We start from the raw sequence: 17,721 nt of genomic DNA on the forward strand, positions 1-17,721 counted from the left end.
GTTAATGCATACACATGATACAAAGAATATTGAATATGATCATGTGCCCACTACCCAGCTTAGTAAGTTAAGCATTCTAACACAGGTACTCCTGTTATGTATTTGCCGCTCCTCAACTGCTTCCCCCTCTTCCAAAAGGAAGGGTTTCTTGTCTGTGCAGTTGTTTATATTTACACTGCATATGAATATATCTGTGAGCAATAGATGATATTTTTGCATAGTCTCAAATTTGCTATAAATGATGTCTTGCTGTAGGTATTCTTCCCCATTTGAGTTTTTTCCTCAGCATTATTTTTTTAACATCATTCAGCCCCCTCTTATACTACACTTGGATTGAATTTAATACCTCATGAAGAAAAAACATTTTTACTTTGAAGCATGTGAATTAGCATGTTTTTGTAACAGCTTTATTGAAATATAATTTACATATATAAATCATCCATTTAAAGTGTATAAATCAGTGGTTTTTAATATATTCACAATTATATTGTACAACCATCTCCTCAGTTGATTTTAAAACATACTCTTCACCCCCAAAAGAAACCCCATGCCCAGTTTAGCAGTTGTTCCACACTGGCCTCCAGCCCTTCTCTTTCCCTTACTCCCATCCCTGAGCAACCATTAATCTACTTTCTGTCTCTATGGATGGGCTTATTTGGGACAAATTTCCACCTCATACAAATGAAATAATAAAATATATGGTTTTCATGACTGGCTTCTTTCACTTAGGGTAGTGTTATAAAGGTTCATCCATGTTGGAGCATGTTTTAGTACTTCATTTCTTTTTTTTACTAATATTCCATGATATGGATAATACCACATTTTGTTTATCCATTCATTAGTTTGTAGCTATTTGTGGTGTTCTCACAATTTGACTATTCTGAATAACGCTGCCACGAACATGAGTGTGCAGTTTTTTTCTCGTCCTATGTTTTCATTTCTTTTGTGTACCTACCTAGGAGTTGAATTGCTGGGTCATATGGCAACTGTGTTTAACCTTTTGAGGAACTACCAAGCTATTTGCCGAGACATCTGCACTATTTTACATTCCCACCAGCAGGGTATGAGGGTTTCTGTTTCTCCACATCCTTGCTAACACTTATTGTCATGTCTTTTTTGATTATAGTGATCCTTGTGGGTGTGAAGTGTTACCTCATTGTGGCTTTAATGTGCAGTTCTTTCATGGCTAATGATGTTGAACATCTTTTGTGTTTATTGGCCATTTATGTATCTTCTTTGGATTGCTGTCTGTTCAAATCTTTAGCCCATTTTAAAAATTGAGTTGTCTTTTTATTATTGGGTTGTAGGAGTTCTTCATATATTCTGTGTACAAGTCCCTGTTAGATACGTGGTTTGCAAATGTTTTCTCCTATTCTGTTGGTTGTCTTTTTACTTTTTCATCCCTTGAAGCACAAAAATTTTTAATTTTGATGAAGTCCAATTTATCTGATTTTGTTGTTACTTACGCTTTTGGTGTCATATCTAAGAAAACACTGTCTAGTCAATCATTAAGGTTTATTACTCTTCTGGGTTTTTTTAAGAATTACATTTGGAGGTGTGATCCATTTTGAACAACTTTTTTTTTCTTTTGACACTAGAGTCTCGCTCTTTTGCTTAGGCTGGAGGGCAGTGGTGCAGTCTTGGCTCACAGCAGCCTCAGCCTCCTGGGCTTGAGTGAGTAGCTGGTACTACAGGTGTGCACCGCCACACATCGCTATTAATAACTTTTGTATTTTTATTGCAGAGACAGAATTCTACCACGTTGCCCAGGCTGGTCTCAAACACTTGGATGCAAGTGACCCGCCCACCTCAGCCTCCCAAAGTGAAAAATTGCTTTCACTTTGCACTGCAGACTCGCCCTGAATTCTTTCTTGTGCAAGATCCAAGAGCCTTCTTTTGGGGTCTGGATCAGGACCCCTTTCCTGTAACAATATTATTAGAATAACGTTTGATTTTTTTTGAAGTGAAATAAATTGTTACTAAAAAATTTGAAAAAGGAAAGTTCATAGGAGAGTGACTTGGTGCTCAGCCCATTTTGAGCAGTTATTTAATATAGTATAAAGTGGGGTTCAAATTCATTTTTTATATTAATTTTTTATTTCTAATTGACACATAACCATACATTTATAACCATTTTTAGTCTATAGAGTCCAGATTCATTCTTCTGCATGTAGGTATTAGTTGTCCCAGCACCATCTGTTAAAAAGACTATTCTTGGCCAGGCACGGTGGCTCTCAATGCCTGTAATCCCAGCACTTTGGGAGTCCCAAACAAGGAGTTCTAAACCAGTCTGACCAACATGGTGAAACCCCATCTCTACTAAAAATACAAAAATTACCTGGGCGTGGTGGCGCACACCTGTAGTCCCACTACTCTAGTGGCTGAGGCAGGAGATTCACTTGAACCTGGGAGGTAGAGGTTGCAGTGAGCTGAGATCATGCACTCCAGCCTGGGCAACAGAGTGAGACTCCATCTCAAAAAAAAAGAAGACTATTCTTTCCTTCATTGAATTACCTTCACATGCTTGTTGAAAGTCTGTTGACTACAAATGTGAAAGTTTATTACCGGACTCTGAATTGTCCTCCACTGAATCTCTATGTCTTATCCTTATAACAGTACCATACTGTCTTGATTAGAGTTACTGTATTTTAAAAGGCTATACTTTTTCAGTTAGCAGAAAACATTTTAGCTATCATCACAACTGTCTGTAAACCTTCATTAATGCTTGACTTAAATTCCAAGGAGGAGCAACATAAAAGTCTATCTCTTTGGGAGTTTTAGTCTTATTACCTTTAGGAGCCTGAATAACCAAATGTATTATTTAGCCTCTTACTAATACCTCCTTGATCCGTAGGGGCATACCAAGAAGAAAAGCAATGGTTTTTAAAAAATGAGAGTGGGCCGGGCGTGGTGGCTCATGCCTGTAATCCCAATACTTTGGGAGGCCGAGGCAGGTGGACCACTTGAGGTCAGGAGTTTGAGACCAGCCTAGCTAACATGGCAAAACCCTGTCTCTACTAAAAATATAAAAATTAGCTGGGCATGGTGACACATGCCTGTAATCTCAGCTACTCAGGAGGCTAAGGCAGGAGAATCACTTGAATCCAGGAGATGGAGGTTGCAGTGATCCGAAGTTGCATTACTGGGTTACAGAGCGAGAATCTGTCTCAAAAAAAAGAGAGTGGGGGAAAAAAAAAATGTATGCCGGAACTTAAATTATAATTTTAAAAAAAAGTGAACTTTATAATTGTTCTCATCAGATAATATAATGTTATTCTCTTATGTTTTATTGCGTACCAGATGCTGTTCTTCGTGCTTGTATGTTAAATCTTTTATTGTCTAACATTTCTTTCAAGCAAGTTCTGTTTGTATCTGCACTGTGTGTATTAGGCAGCTTGGGCAAAGAAAAGTAATTTGCCCAAACTCATGTGTCTAGTAAATAACAGGCCTGGCCATCTGGTGTTTAAGCTTCTAGCAGTGCTTTGAATAGTAACTAATGCATAGTGTATGCCTCATTGTTCAATCAGTGATTCATTAGAGCTAACTTCATGACGTGCTCATAGCCCCAAACTGCATTTGTTCACAAATCTGTAGTCTTTCATTGAGGCAGAAATAGGAATACCTTGTGTGTTTGTTGTTCCTTTCCTTGTGAGTCATATGCAGGGTACAGATAGCTTTATTTGTGTAAGAATTGCTAGTAATTTGATCTGTTTTGGGTTAATATTTTGGGTTTTAGAGGTAAATGGACGTAGGTTTGAATGTTGGCCTCTATACATCATGTGCGTAACATTGTGGCATGCTGTCTACTTCCCCCAAGCCAAAATGGGTTAGTTTTAGAATCTGCTTCATAGTGTTTCTGTGAGAGCTCAATGAGATACTGCCTTTATAAAGTGTTTAGCATAGTGCCTAGCACATGGTATGTATTCAATACATGTTCATTCTTACTAGCAAAATATAGATGACCCAATCTTGTCATCTATATGACATAAGAATTTCACTTTTCTGCTGGGCACGATGGCTCACTCCTGTAATCCCAGCACTTTGGGAGGCTGAGGTGGATGGATCAACTGAGGTCAGGAGTTCGAGACCAGCCTGGCCAACACGATGAAATCCCATCTCTACTAAAAATACAGAAAATTAGCCAGGCGTGGTGGCAGGTGCCTGTAATCCCAGCTACTCGCGAAGCTGAGGCAGGAGAAACGCTTGAACCCGGGAGGCGGAGGTTACAGTGAGTTAAGATCGTGCCACTGTACTCCAGCCTGGGCAATAAGAGTGAAACTCTGTCTCAAAATAAATAAATAAAGTAACTTCAGTTTTCCATTAGGTTTAGTATAGTGCAGAGAGGAAATACAGCAGAATGCTGTATTCCATATATAGCAATATAGCATTATAACAATATATTCCAATATAGCAGAGTGCTATATTCAAATACCAAATAGTGGACTTGCTATTTGTAAGATGGCAATAATAGTATCTACATCAAATAGGGCCGTTGTAAAGACTAAATGAATAAGTCTGTAACTAGTTTAGAACAGTGTCTGGCCAGATGTAGTGGCTCATGCGTGAATCTTAGCACTTTGGGAGGCTGAGACAGGTGGATATCTTGAGCTCAGGCATTAAAGACCAGCCTGGATAACATGGTAAAACCCTATTTCTACAAAAAAGTACACACATTAGCCAGGTGTGGTGGCACATGCCAATAGTACCAGCTACTCAGGAGGCTGAGGTGGGAGAATCACTTGAGCCTGGGAGATGGATTGCAGTGAGGTGAGCTTGCACCACTGTGCTCGTCTGGCCAACGGAGCCAGACTCTGTCTGAAAGAAAAAAAGTGTCCATCTTTTTTTCTTTCAGTGAAAAAAAGTAAGAATGCAGATGTGTTTGACATTATAAGAAATGCAGATGTGTTTGACATTATAAGAAAAAGCAACACCAAAAGTCTAATTTTTGCCTTCACTCAAGGACCCTTATGATAATTAAACTCCGAAGTCCTTGGCAATACAGATGTAGTTGATCTATTATGTAGGTAGCCTGTACCGAAGATTTTTGTGAACAAATGAAAGTTTAAGCAGTAAGTCCCTACATTGTGACTTACATTGCCAGTGTGCCCACATAAATGCCCTGTCAACATTTGCCCTCAGCCACTTGTCTCTTTAGCTATGTTGATAATGCAGTAAAGCTTGAGATGGGCCCGAGTTGCATAATGCTGTTTGCCATGACACCAAGAGCCTTGGTAATGAAACCATTGAAATTGATTTGCCTGTGCTGAGGCTGAAGAGGTATCTTGGCTCTCTCCAATTTTCAGATAACCTTTTTGGCTGTGTAGGTTTCTCTTTAGTTTGCTTCTCACCACCTGGGGCTGTGGCTTACGTCCGTTGTCCTAACCTGTGGCTTGGGTTCTGTTTTTGTTGCTTGTACTTGCTCCCCCTTTTCTTCAGCCATTGCTGTTTTCTTTCTTTTTTAGAGGATGCCATGTTAAATCATCTTCAGCCAGTGATAGCATTTATTTTTTCTGGTCTGCAAACTTAAAAACCTCATTACTTATTTCGCTAGTATCTTTGTCTTCTGTTCTTTTTGATGGTCCTTGGTTTTGCAGTCTACTTTAAAGGTTTTTATTTTTATAGTTTTATGGGTACATAGTAGACATATTATTCATTGGGTCTGTGAGATATTTTGATAAAGGCATACAATGTGTAATAATCACATTAGGGTAAATGGAGTATCCATCACCATCATCATTCATCATTTCTTTGTGTAATGAACGTTGCAGTTTTACTCCCTCAGTTATTCTAAAAAGTACAACAAATTAATGCTGACTGTAATCACCCTGCTTTGCTGTCAAATACTAGATCTTACTCATTCTTTATTTAACTTTTTAAATTTTAAAATTATTTTATTTATTTATTTTAGACGGAGTCTCACTCTGTCACCAGGCTGGAGTGCAGTGGCACAATCTCGGCTCACTGCAGCCTCCGCCTCCAGGGTTCAGGTAATTCTCCTGCCTCAGCCTCCTGAGTAGCTGGGACTACAGGCACATGCCACCACGCCCAGCTAAGTTTTGTATTTTTAGTAGAGACGGGGTTTCACTTTGTGGGCTGGAATGTTCTTGATCTCTTGACCTTGTGATCCGGCCGCCACAGCCTTCCAAAGTGCTGGGATTACAGGCGTGAGCCATCACGCCCAGCCTTTAAAATTCTTTTAAATCATTGTAATATCTTTTTCATTTCTACCTCCAGTCCTGCAAAGTTCTTACTCATTCTTTCTAAATTTTGTTTGTACCCACTAATCACCTCATTTCCCCGCCCCTCCCACTACCCTTCCCAACTTCTGGTAACCATTCTACTATCTCCATGTGTTCAATTGTTTTTTTAGTGCCCGCAAATGAGTAAGAATAGGCAAAGTTTATCTTTCTGTCCCTGGCTTATTTTACTTAACATAATGTCCTCCAGTGCCATCTACATTGTTACAAATGACAGGATCTCATTCTTTTTTATGGCTGAATGGTAATCTATTATGTATATATACCACATTTTCTTTCTCCATTTGTCTGTCGACGAACACAGAGATTGATTCTAAATCTTGGCTGTTGTGTATATAGTGCTGTAGTAAACATGGGAGTGCAGATATTCCTTCAATAAACTGATTTCCTTTCTGAATATATACCTGGCAGTGCAATTGCTGGATCATATGGTAGCTCTATTTTTGGTTTTTTGATGAATTTCCATACTGTTCTCCATAGTGGTTGTACCAATTTACATGTCTACCAACAGTGTGTGAAGGTTCCCCTTTATCCACATCCTCACTAGCATTCATTATTTCCTGTCTTTTGGATAAAAGCCATTTTAACCAGGGTGAGATGATATCTTGTTGCAGTTTTAATTTCCATTTTTCTGATGATCAGTAGTGTTGAATACCTTTCATATACCTGTTTGCCATTCATAAATAATGATGAGGTCTTGCTCTTTGGCCCAGGCTGGTCTCGAACTACTGGGCTCAAGCAATCCTCCCACCTTTGCCTCCCAAAATGCTAAAATTATAAGTGTGAGCCACTGTACTTGGCCTTGTATGTCTTCCTTTTTTTTTTTTTTTTGGAGATGGAGTCTCACTTTGTTGCCCTTTGTTGACCAGGCTGGAGTGCAATGGTGTGATCGTGGCTCACTGCACCCTCCACCTCCCGGGTTGAAGAAATTCTCCCGGCCGGTCACAGTGGCTCAAGCCTGTAATCCCAGCACTTGGGGAGGCCGAGATGGGCGGATCACGAGGTCAGGAGATCGAGACCATCCTGGCTAACATGGTGAAACCCCGTCTCTACTAAAAAATACAAAAAAAAAAAGTAGCCAGGCGAGGTGGTGGGCGCCTGTAGTCCCAGCTACTCGGGAGGCTGAGGCAGGAGAATGGCGTAAACCCAGGAGGCGGAGCTTGCAGTGAACTGAGATCCGGCCACTGCACTCCAGCCTGGGCGACAGAGCGAGACTCCGTCTCAAAAAAAAAAAAAAAAAAAAAAAAAAGAAATTCTCCTGCCTCCTGACACCATGCCCGCCTAATTTTTGTATTTTTAGTAGAGACGGGGTTTCTCCATGTTGGCCAGGCTGGTCTCGAACTCCTAACCTCAGGTGATTTACCTGCCTCAGCCTCCCAAAGTGCTAGGATTACAGCCGTGAGCCACTGCGCCCGGCCTGTATGTCTTCTTTTGAGAAATGTCTATTCAGATCTTTTGCCCATTTTTAATTGAGTTATTAAAATTTTCCCTATGAGTTGCTTGAGCGCCTTTTATATTCTGGTTATTAATCCCTTGTCAGATAAGTAGTTTGCAAATATTTTCTCCCATTCTGTGGGTTGTCTCTTCACTTTGTTGATGGTTTCCTTTGCTTGTGCAGCTTTTTAACTTGATGTGATCCCATTTGTCCATCTTTGCTTTGGTTGCCTATACTTTTGGGGTATTACTCAAGAAATCTTTGCCCAGAGCAATGTCCCTGGGAGTTTAATGTTTTCTTTTAGTGGTTTCATAGTTTGAGGTCTTAGATTTAAATCTTTAATCCATTTTGATTTGATTTTTTTTAATATGGTGGGACACAGGGGTCTAATTTCATTCTTCTGCATGTGGATATCCAGTTTTCCCAGCACCATTTATTGAAGAGACTGTCCTTTCCCCAGTGTATGTTCATGGCGTCTTTGTGGGAAACGAGTTCACTTAGAGGTATGGATTTATTTCTGAGTTCTCTATTCTGTTCCATTGATCTGTGTATCTTTTTTTATTCCAGTACCGTGCCGTTTTTGTTGTAATAATTTGAAGTCAGATAATGATTCCTCCAGTTTTATTCATTTTGCTCAGTATGGCTTTTGCTATTCTGTGTCTTGTGGTTCCCTGCACATTTTGGAATCATTTTTTCTACTTCTGTGAGGAATGTCATTGGTATTTTGATGGGATTACACTGAATCTGTAGATTGCTTTGAGTATTGTGAACGTTTTAGCAGTACTAATTCTTCTAATCCATAAACATGGAATCTCCATGTTTTCTGTGTGTCATCTTCAATTTCAATGTTTTAAAGTTTTCATTGTAGAGATCTTTTATTCATTTAGTTAAGTTTATTCCTAGGTATTTTATTATATTTGTAGCTGTTGTAAATGGGATTGCTTTTAAAATTTTTTTCAAATTGTTTGCTGTTAAATATAAAAGTGCTCCTGATTTTTGTATGTTGATTTTTATATCCTGCAACTTTACTGAATTTGTCAGTTATAATAGGTTTTTTTTTTTTGGAGTCTATGTTTTTCCAAATGTAAAGTCATATTATCTGCAAACAAGGATAATTTGACTTATTCCATTTCAGTGTGGATGCTTTTTATTTCTTTTGTCTGATTGCTCTAGTTAGGACTTCCAGTATTATGTTGAATAACAGTGGTGAAAGTGGGCATCCTTCTCTTCTTCCAGATCTTAGAGGAAAGCCCTTCAGTTTTTCCCTGTTCAGTATGGTACTAGTTACGGGTCTGTTATATATGGCTTTTATTTTTATTTTGTTGAGGCATATTTCTTCTATACCCAGTTCTTTGAGAGTTTTTTTTGTTTTTGTTTTTGTTTTTTTTGAGGCAGAATCTCGCTCTGTCACCCAGCTGGAGTGTAGTGGTGTAATCTCGGCTTACTGCAAGCTCTGCCTCCTGGGTTCACTCCGTTCTCCTGCCTCAGCCTCCTGAGTAGCTGGGACTACAGGTGCCCTCCAACATGCCTGGCTAATTTTTTGTATTTTTAGTAGAGACGGGGTTTCACCCTGTTAGCCAGGATGGTCTTGATCTCCTGACCTCCTGATCTGCCCGTCTTAGCCTCCCAAAGTGCTGGGATTACAGGCGTGAGCCACCACACCCAGCCGAGGGTTTTAATCATAAGGGGATGTTGCTTTTTGTTGCTTTTTATGTGATGTAAATTATATATTTATATCATATATTTATGTCACATATAATATAAAAAATATATATATTTTTTGGTCTTGGTCTTTTATTCTGTTAAGATGTACCAAGTTTATTGATTTGCATATGTTGAACCATCCTTGTCCATGGGATTACAGGCGCGTACCACCCCTTTCGGCTAATTTTTTTTGTATTTTTAGTAGAGAGAGGGTTTCACCATGTTGGTCAGGGTGGTCTCGAACTCCTGACCTCAGGTGATCCACCCACCTTGGCCTCCCAAAGTGCTGGAATTACAGGCATGAGCCACCGTGCCTGGCCTCTAGTGTTATTTTATTGTGATCAGAGAAGATAGTTGATATGATTTCAACTTTTTAAAATTTTTATTTGTTTGTTTGTAACAGAGTCTCCTTCTGTTACCCAGGCTGAAGTACATGTCACGATCTTGGCTAACCTGCAACCTACACCTTCTTGGCTCAAGCAGTCCTCCCATCTTAGTCTTCCAAGTAGCTGGGACTACAGGCACGTGCCACCACAAATGGCTGATACTTTTGGATTTTTTTTTTTGTAGAGATGGGGCATCGCCATGTGTCCCAGGGTTGTCTCGAACTCCTGAGTTCAAACAGTCTACCCATTTTGGTCTCCCAAGGTGCTGGATTACAGCCATGAGCCGCTGTGCCAGGTCAAATCTTTAGACTTGTTTTGTGGCTTAACATATGGTTTATCTTTGAGAATGATCCATATGTTGAGAAGAATGTATATGCTATAGCTGTTGGACACAGTGTTCTGTAAATATGTATTAGGCCTATTTGGTCTGTAGAGCAAATTAGGTCTAATGTTTCTTTGTTGATTTTCTGTCTGAATGATTTTTCCAGTGCTGAGAGTGGAGTGTTGAAGTTTCTGACTGTTACTGAGGTCTGTTTCTCTTTTTTGCTCTAGTAATATTTGCTTTGTATATCTGGATGCTCCAGTATTGGTTGCATATATATTTATACTTGTTATGACCTCTTGTTGAATTGATCCCTTTATCATTATACAGTGATCTTCTTTGTCTTTTTTTGTAGACTTTGTCTTGAAGTCTATTTTATCTAAGCATAGCTACTCCTGCTCTTTTCTGGTTTCCATTTGCATGGAATATCTTTTTCCAACTCTTCAATTTTAGTCTATGTGTGATTTCATAGGTAAAGTGATGGATCATTGTTTTTTTTTTTTTTTGGAGACAGACTTTCGCTGTTGCCCAGGCTGGAGCAGGCAATGGCGCGATCTTGGCTCACTGCAACTTTCGCCTCCTGGGTTCAAGCGATTCTCCTGCCTCAGCCTCCCCAAGTAGCTGGGATTACAGGTGCATACCACCACGCCCAGCTAACTTTTCTGTATTTTCAATAGAGATGGGGTTTCATTATGTTGGCCAGGCTGTTCTTGAACTCCTAACCTCAGGTGATCCACCTGCCTCTGCCACCCAAAGTCCTGGGATTACAGGCGTGATCCACTGCACCCAGCCTTTTTTTAAAAATCCATTTAACCACTGTATGTCCTTTGATTAGAGAGTTTAGTCAATTTACATTCAGTGTTGTTACTGATAGGTAAGGACTCAACTACTACAATTTACTATCTGGTTGTTTTGTGGTCCTACTCCCTCCCTTCACCCTTCTTTTTTACTTCCTCTTCCCTCCTTTTTTCCCCTCCCTCCCTTCCTTGTTTTGAAAGTGATTTTCTCTGGTGGTGTGTTTTAATTTCCTGCTTTATATTTTTTGTTTATCTGTTATTGTTGTTTTTGATTTAAGATCACCATGACAGCCAGGTGCGGTGGCTCACAACTGTAGTCCCAGCACTTTGGGAGGCCGAGGTGGGTGGATCAAGAGGTCAGGAGTTCGAGACCAGCCTGGCTAACATGGGGAAACCCTATTTCTACTAAAAATACAAAAATTAGCCAGGCGTGGTGGTGCACGCCTGTAATCCCAGCTATGCAGGAGACTGAGGCAGGAGAATTGCTTGAACCCAGGAGGCAGAGGTTGCAAGGAGCCAAGATTGTGCCACTGCACCCCAGTCTGGGCGACAGAGCGAGACTCTGTCTCAAAAAGAAAAAAAAAAAGATCACCATGAGGGTTGCAAATAACATTTTATAATGCATCATTTTAAACCAATGACAACTTAAAACTTATTGCAAAAACAAGCAAGCAAAGAGAAAACTAATAAAAACTCTATACTTCAACTTAATCTGTCTGCTTTTTAACTTTTGTTGTTTTTATTTATACATTTATTGTAGTATATCTTAAAAAGACTGTAGTTATAGGCCATGGGCAGTGGCTCACACATGTAATCCCAGCACTTTGGGAGGCTGAGGCGGGTGGATCACGAGTTCAGGAGATGGAGACCAGCCTGACCAACTGACCAACGTGGCGAAACCCCGTCTCTGCTAAAAATATGAAAATCAGCCAGGTGTGGTGGCACGCACCTGTAATCCTAGCTACTCAGGAGGCTGAGGCAGGAGAATTGCTTGAACCTGGGAGGCAGAGGTTGCAGTGAGCCAAGATTGCACCACTTCCCTCCAGCCTGGGCGACAGAGCGAGACTCCATCTCAGAAAAAAAAATTGTAGTTCTTATTTTTGAAAGGTTCATCTTTTATTCTTCCTGCTCAAAATGTGAATAGTAGTTTATATACAATGTACTTATTGTTGCCTGTCAGTTTTTGCACCTTCAGGTGATTTCTTATTGCTTTTTAACATCCTTTTCTTTCTTTTTTTTTTTTTGAGACAGAGTCATGCTCTGTCACCGGGCTGGAGTGCAGTGGTGCCATCTCAGCAGTGCCATCTTGGCTCACTACAACCTCCGACTCTCAGGTTCAAGCGATTCTCCTGCCTCAGCCTCCCGAGTAGCTGGGATTACAGGCATGTGCTACCACACCCAGCTACTTTTTGTATTTTTAGTAGAGACGGGGTTTTGCCATGTTTGCCAGGCTGGTCTTGAACTCCTGACCTCAGGGTGATCTGCCTTGGCCTCCCAAAGTGCTAGGATTATAAGTGTGAGTCATCACGCCCAGCTTGGTTGTTTATTTTCAAATAGCCTGAATTCAAGCCCACTAATGTTTTCTTCTGCTTGATACATTTCTGCTATTGAGAGACTCTGATGCATTTTTCAGTTTGTCATTTCTCAAAAGAAGACATACAGGCCGGGTTCAGTGGCTCACGCCTGTAATCCTAGCACTTTGGGAGGCTGAGGCAGGTAAATCACCTGAGGTTAGGAGTTCGAGACCAGCCTGGCCAACATGGAGAAACCCCGTCTCTACTAAAAATACAAAAATTAGGCGGGCATGGTGTCAGGAGGCAGGAGAATTTCTTTTTTTTTTTTTTTTGAGACGGAGTCTCGCTCTGTCGCCCAGGCTGGAGTGCAGTGGCCGGATCTCAGTTCACTGCAAGCTCCGCCTCCCGGGTTTACGCCATTCTCCTGCCTCAGCCTCCCGAGTAGCTGGGACTACAGGCGCCCACCACCTCGCCTGGCTATTTTTTTTTTTTGTATTTTTTCGGGTTTTTGCTTGATTCTTTTTATTAATAATTATTGCAGTCTGTTTTTTAAATTTACCAGATTCTGAATTTGTTCTCTGTATTATCTTGGATTTCGTTGAACTTTCTTAAAGCATCTAGTTTGAATTCTGTCAGAAAGTTCACATATCTCTTATCACTTGGGAAGTGGTCACTAGTGCCCTTTATTTTTAGTGCCCTTTATTTTTAGTTCATTTGGTGGGGTCATGTTTTCTTGAATGGCCTTGTTGCTTGTGGATGTTCATCAGTGTCTGGTCATTGAAGAGTTGGGTATTCTATTCTTTGTAGTCTGGTTTTGTTTGTACCCATTTTTTTTTTCTTTTTTTTTTCTTTTTTTGAGATAGTGTCTCGCTCTGTCGCCCAGGCTGGCGTGCAGAGCACAATCTTTGCTCACTGCAACCTCTGCCTCCTGGGTTCAAGCGATTCTCCTGCCTCAGCCTCTGTAGAAGCTGGGGTTACAGGCATATGCCACCACGCCTGGCTAATTTTTGTATTTTTAGTAGAGACGGGGTTTCACCATGTTGGTTAGGCTGGTCTCGAACTCCTAACCTCGTGATCTGTCCACCTCGGCATCCCAAAGTGCCGGGATTACAGGCGTGAGCCACTGTGTCTGGCCCCCATTCTTCTTGAGAAGGTTTTTCAAGTATTCAAAGGGAATTAAGTGTTGTCATCTAAGTCTTTGTTCACTGCAGCCATACATGCATTAGAGGGCACCCCAGGCCTAGTAATGCTGTGACTCTGTAGAGGTATCACCTTTTGGTAGTCTTGGGGAAGATCTGGGAGAATTCCCTGTATTACCAGGCAGTCTCTTGTCCTCTTCCCTTACATTTCTCCAAACAAATGGAGTCTCTGTGATGAGCTGCCTGGAGTTGGGGGAAGGATGACACAAGCACTGCCTTGGCCACCATCACTGGAACTGTACTGGGTCTCACCCAAGGCCTGTGGCAGCTATTTTCTGGCCACTGCTGATGTTAATTCAAGGCCCAAGGGTGCTTTAGTCAGCAGGTGAAGAATCCTGCAAGGGCTGGGTGTTTACTTTCAGTGCAGCAGGTTCCCTTCTGGCCCAGGGTGCATCTAGAAATGCCGCCCAGGAGCCAGGGCCTAGGATCGGGAGCTTTAGGAATCTGCTTTATTTTACTGGGACTGAGCGGGCACCCACTTGCAAGATAAAGTCCTTTTTACTCTTCTCTCACCTCAAGCAGGTGTGTCTCCCCATGGCCACCACAGCTGGGAATGTGCTGGGTCATATCTGAAGCTGGCACAATATGACATGGCACCTTGTTTTTTATTCAAGGCACAAGGGCTCTTTAGTCAGCTGGTGGTGAATCCTACCAGGACTAGGTATCTCCCTTCAAGGCAGTGGGTTCCCTTGTGGCCCAGGATATGTCTAGAAATGTCATCTGGGAGCTATGGCCTAGAGTCGAGGCTTCAGAACTATGCTTGGTGCTTTATTTTACTGTGGCTGAACTAGTATCCACATTTCTAGACAAAGTCCTCCCTACACTTCCCTCTCCTCCCAGAGCTGAGAGCTGTGAGCTCTGGTACCTGGAGTTAGGGGAGGGCTGGCACAAGCACTCCCTTGGCCACCCTAGCTGGTGTCTCAGTGGGTCACATGTACCCCAAGTCCACTGGCTTTGAGCCCAGCACAGTACCATGACTTGTCCAGGAATAGTGGTCCTTGTGGTCTAGACTGCCTTTCAAGTTTATTTAGGACCCCAGAGCACTTTACTCATAGTGGTAGGGCTTACCAAAATTCAGATTTTGTTTTTTTGTCAGAGTTTCGCTCTTATTGCCCAGGCTGGAGTGCAATGATGCGATCTCGGCTCACCACAGCCTCCACCTCCTGGGTTCAAACAATTCTCCTGCCTCAGCCTTCCGAGTAGCTGGGATTATAGGCATGCGCTACCACCCCGGGCTAATTTTTTTGTTTTTTAGTAGAGGCGAGGTTTCTCCATGTTAGTCAAGCTGGTCTCAAACTCCTGACCTCAGGTGATCCGTCCGCCTTGGCCTTCCAAAGTGCTGGGATTACAAGCCACAGCGCCCAGCCCTAAATTCAGATTCTCATCAATGGGATGGACAATTCCCCTCTGACTAGGGCTGGTCTAAATACTCCCTCTGTGGGTGCTGGTTGAATTCTGTCCTTTGCTGCTTTCCACTATGACAGGGCAGCGCTGAGTTTCAATGCAAAATCCCACAGTCATTTCTCTCTCTCTGTCCCCCGAGCACACAGATTCTTTCTCCACCCCACACTGCATTGTGGGGGAATGGCAGGGGTGTTGCGGGGGCAGTTCAAGACTATCTTCCTTATCTTCCTCAGTGCCTTTTTCCTTGATAGGATGTCAAAACCAGGTACTGTGATCACTTACCTAATTTTTGGTTCTTATGAAGGTGCTTTCTTGTGTGGATAGTTGTTCACTTTGGTGCTCCTTGTGGGGGATGATCACTGGAGGGTTCTGTTTGGCCACCACACTCTGTCTCCTCTCCCCTGCCATCTCTTTTTTTACTTAGGGGTTTAGAATGTCTAACTGACCAATATATATAGTCAGGTCTCATTCTGAATTCATCTACTTATGACCTTCCAAGCCCACTAGGCCCAGTTGTTAGTCCAGCCTCCGTGATGGTCCCTCCACATCCTAATTTGCTTCCCTCCAGTTCATTTCGCACAAAGCTGCTGTGTTAATCTTTCTGAACTATAAATCTGCCCAGTACTCTACCCTACTTAAAATTCCTCATTGACTTCCCATTTGCCTTGAGAATTAAAAGCCAAAGTCCTAAACATAGCTTTTTAATTTTTAATTTAATTTTTTTTTTTTTTTTAATTTTTAGATGGAGCCTTGCTCTGTCACCCAGGCTAGAGTGCAGTGGTGTGATCTTGGCTCACTGCAACCTCCGCCTCCCGGATTCAAGCAATTCTCATACATCAGCCTCCCAAGTAGCTGGGATTTACACGTGTGCCCCACCATGCCTGGCTAATTTTTTTTTTTTAATCTTTATTAGAGACGGAGTTTCACCATGTTGGCCAGGCTGGTCTGAAACTCCTGACCTCAAGTGTTTCCACCCTCCATGACTTCCCAGAATGCTAGGATTACAGGTGTTAGCCACTGCACACAGCCCTGAACATAGCTTTTAAGTTCCTTTATTGTCGTATTCCTTTTGGCGAGTCTGTCATTTTCTTACTCACTTGTACATGTGTGTCCCACCCTTGGTCCAGCCATTGGTGCTTTTCTTTACTTCTTTATTTTTGTTATTTATTTTATTATTATTATTATTATTTTTTAATGAGAACAGGGTATCACTATGTTGCTCAGGCTGGTCTTGAACTCCTGAGCTCAAGCAGTCTGCTTGCCTCAGCCTCCCAAAGTGCTGGAATTACAGTGATGAGCCACTGTGCCTGGATCATTGGTGCTATCCTTCAACTTTTTTTTTTGAGACGGAGTCTCGCTCTCTCGCCCAGGCTGGAGTGCAGTGGCGCAATCTTGACTCACTGCAAGCTCTGCCTCCCAGGCTCACACCGTTCTCCTACCTCAGCCTCCCAAGTAGCTGAGACTACAGGCATCCGCCACCATGCCCGGCTAATTTTTGTATTTTTAGTAGAGACGGGGTTTCACCGTGTTAGCCAGGATGGTCTCGATCTACTGACCTCGTGATCTGCCTGCCTCAGCCTCCCAAAGTGCTGGGATTACAGGCATGAGCCACCGCGCCCAGCCCCCATTGGTGCTATTCTTTTATGTGATAGAGCCATCTTCTCTCTTTTCGTTGGATTTTTAAACATATTCTTCCTTTTACTTAGACTATTCTCCATCCCAAACACCTCTCCTAAACTTCTTTCACACCTTAGACTAGCTGAAACTTCCATTGAGAAACCTTTCTTTTTTATAGATTGTTTTTTCTACAGAATCTCTTAGCATTTACTCATTTTGTTGTGAAGTGTCTGATCTTATTTAGATGACAAGTATAGGAGGATAGAAATTTTTTCGTATTTTTCTCACCCAGCAAGCACAATTTCTGACATGTGGTAGACACTCAGTAAACATTGAACTTTAGAGGCTAGGACATTTGAGTGCTTTGGTAACTGTGGTTGTGCTATATAGGTATTCTGTTACTAGTTTATAGTAAAAGCATTACTCTTAAAGTATGAAAAAAGCCTTTTTCAGAACATTTCATGCATATAGTTAATATTATTTTGCTTGTGCTCATGGCAAAAATGGATTACTACAGTTATTTATTTAAGTATAATTGTTTCCTTTATTTAGTTACAGCCAAGTTCTACTTCTGAATCTATGGATCAACTACTAAACAAAAATAGAGAGGGAGAAAAATCAAGAGATTTGATCAAAGACAAAATTGAACCAAGTGCTAAGGATTCTTTCACTGAAAATAGCAGCAGCAACTGTACCAGTGGCAGCAGCAAGCCGAATAGCCCCAGCATTTCCCCTTCAATACTTAGTAACACGGAGCACAAGAGGGGACCTGAGGTCACTTCCCAAGGGGTTCAGACTTCCAGTCCAGCATGTAAACAAGAGAAAGATGATAAGGAAGAGAAGAAAGACGCAGCTGAGTGAGTAAACCTGGGACTTAGACCATCCTGTTACTCAGTTAACTTTTTTTTTTTTTTTTTTTTTTAAGGCATTTAGGTCTTCCAACTGTGAAGAATCCATCTGGACTTTTAGACTGCTTTATACATTGCCCTTAGTTTACAAACAACTAGTCCAAACAAATGATATCTTAAGTAAATTAGGTTATTGCACTCTGTGCTACTCTTCTGTTCTTCCCCTTTTTTGTACCCC

At 41.5% G+C, this 17,721-nt stretch overlaps 1 protein-coding gene across 22 annotated transcripts in view; it reads left to right on the forward strand.

Moving 5' to 3' along the window:
• The window catches only part of ATXN2 (ataxin 2), a 159,732-nt gene that overhangs the window by 98,136 nt on the left and 43,875 nt on the right, over nt 1-17,721 (forward strand). For all 22 annotated transcript variants that reach the window (XM_033220586.1, XM_033220588.1, XM_033220576.1 and 19 more), the window contains one exon: nt 17,188-17,492. In XM_033220586.1, coding sequence (XP_033076477.1) covers nt 17,188-17,492 — 305 coding nt within the window. The remainder of the gene's footprint in view (nt 1-17,187; nt 17,493-17,721) is intronic.

This window comes from Trachypithecus francoisi, unplaced genomic scaffold (assembly GCF_009764315.1).
Source record: "Trachypithecus francoisi isolate TF-2019V2 unplaced genomic scaffold, Tfra_2.0 Lachesis_group11, whole genome shotgun sequence".
Taxonomy (NCBI): Eukaryota; Metazoa; Chordata; class Mammalia; order Primates; family Cercopithecidae; genus Trachypithecus; species Trachypithecus francoisi.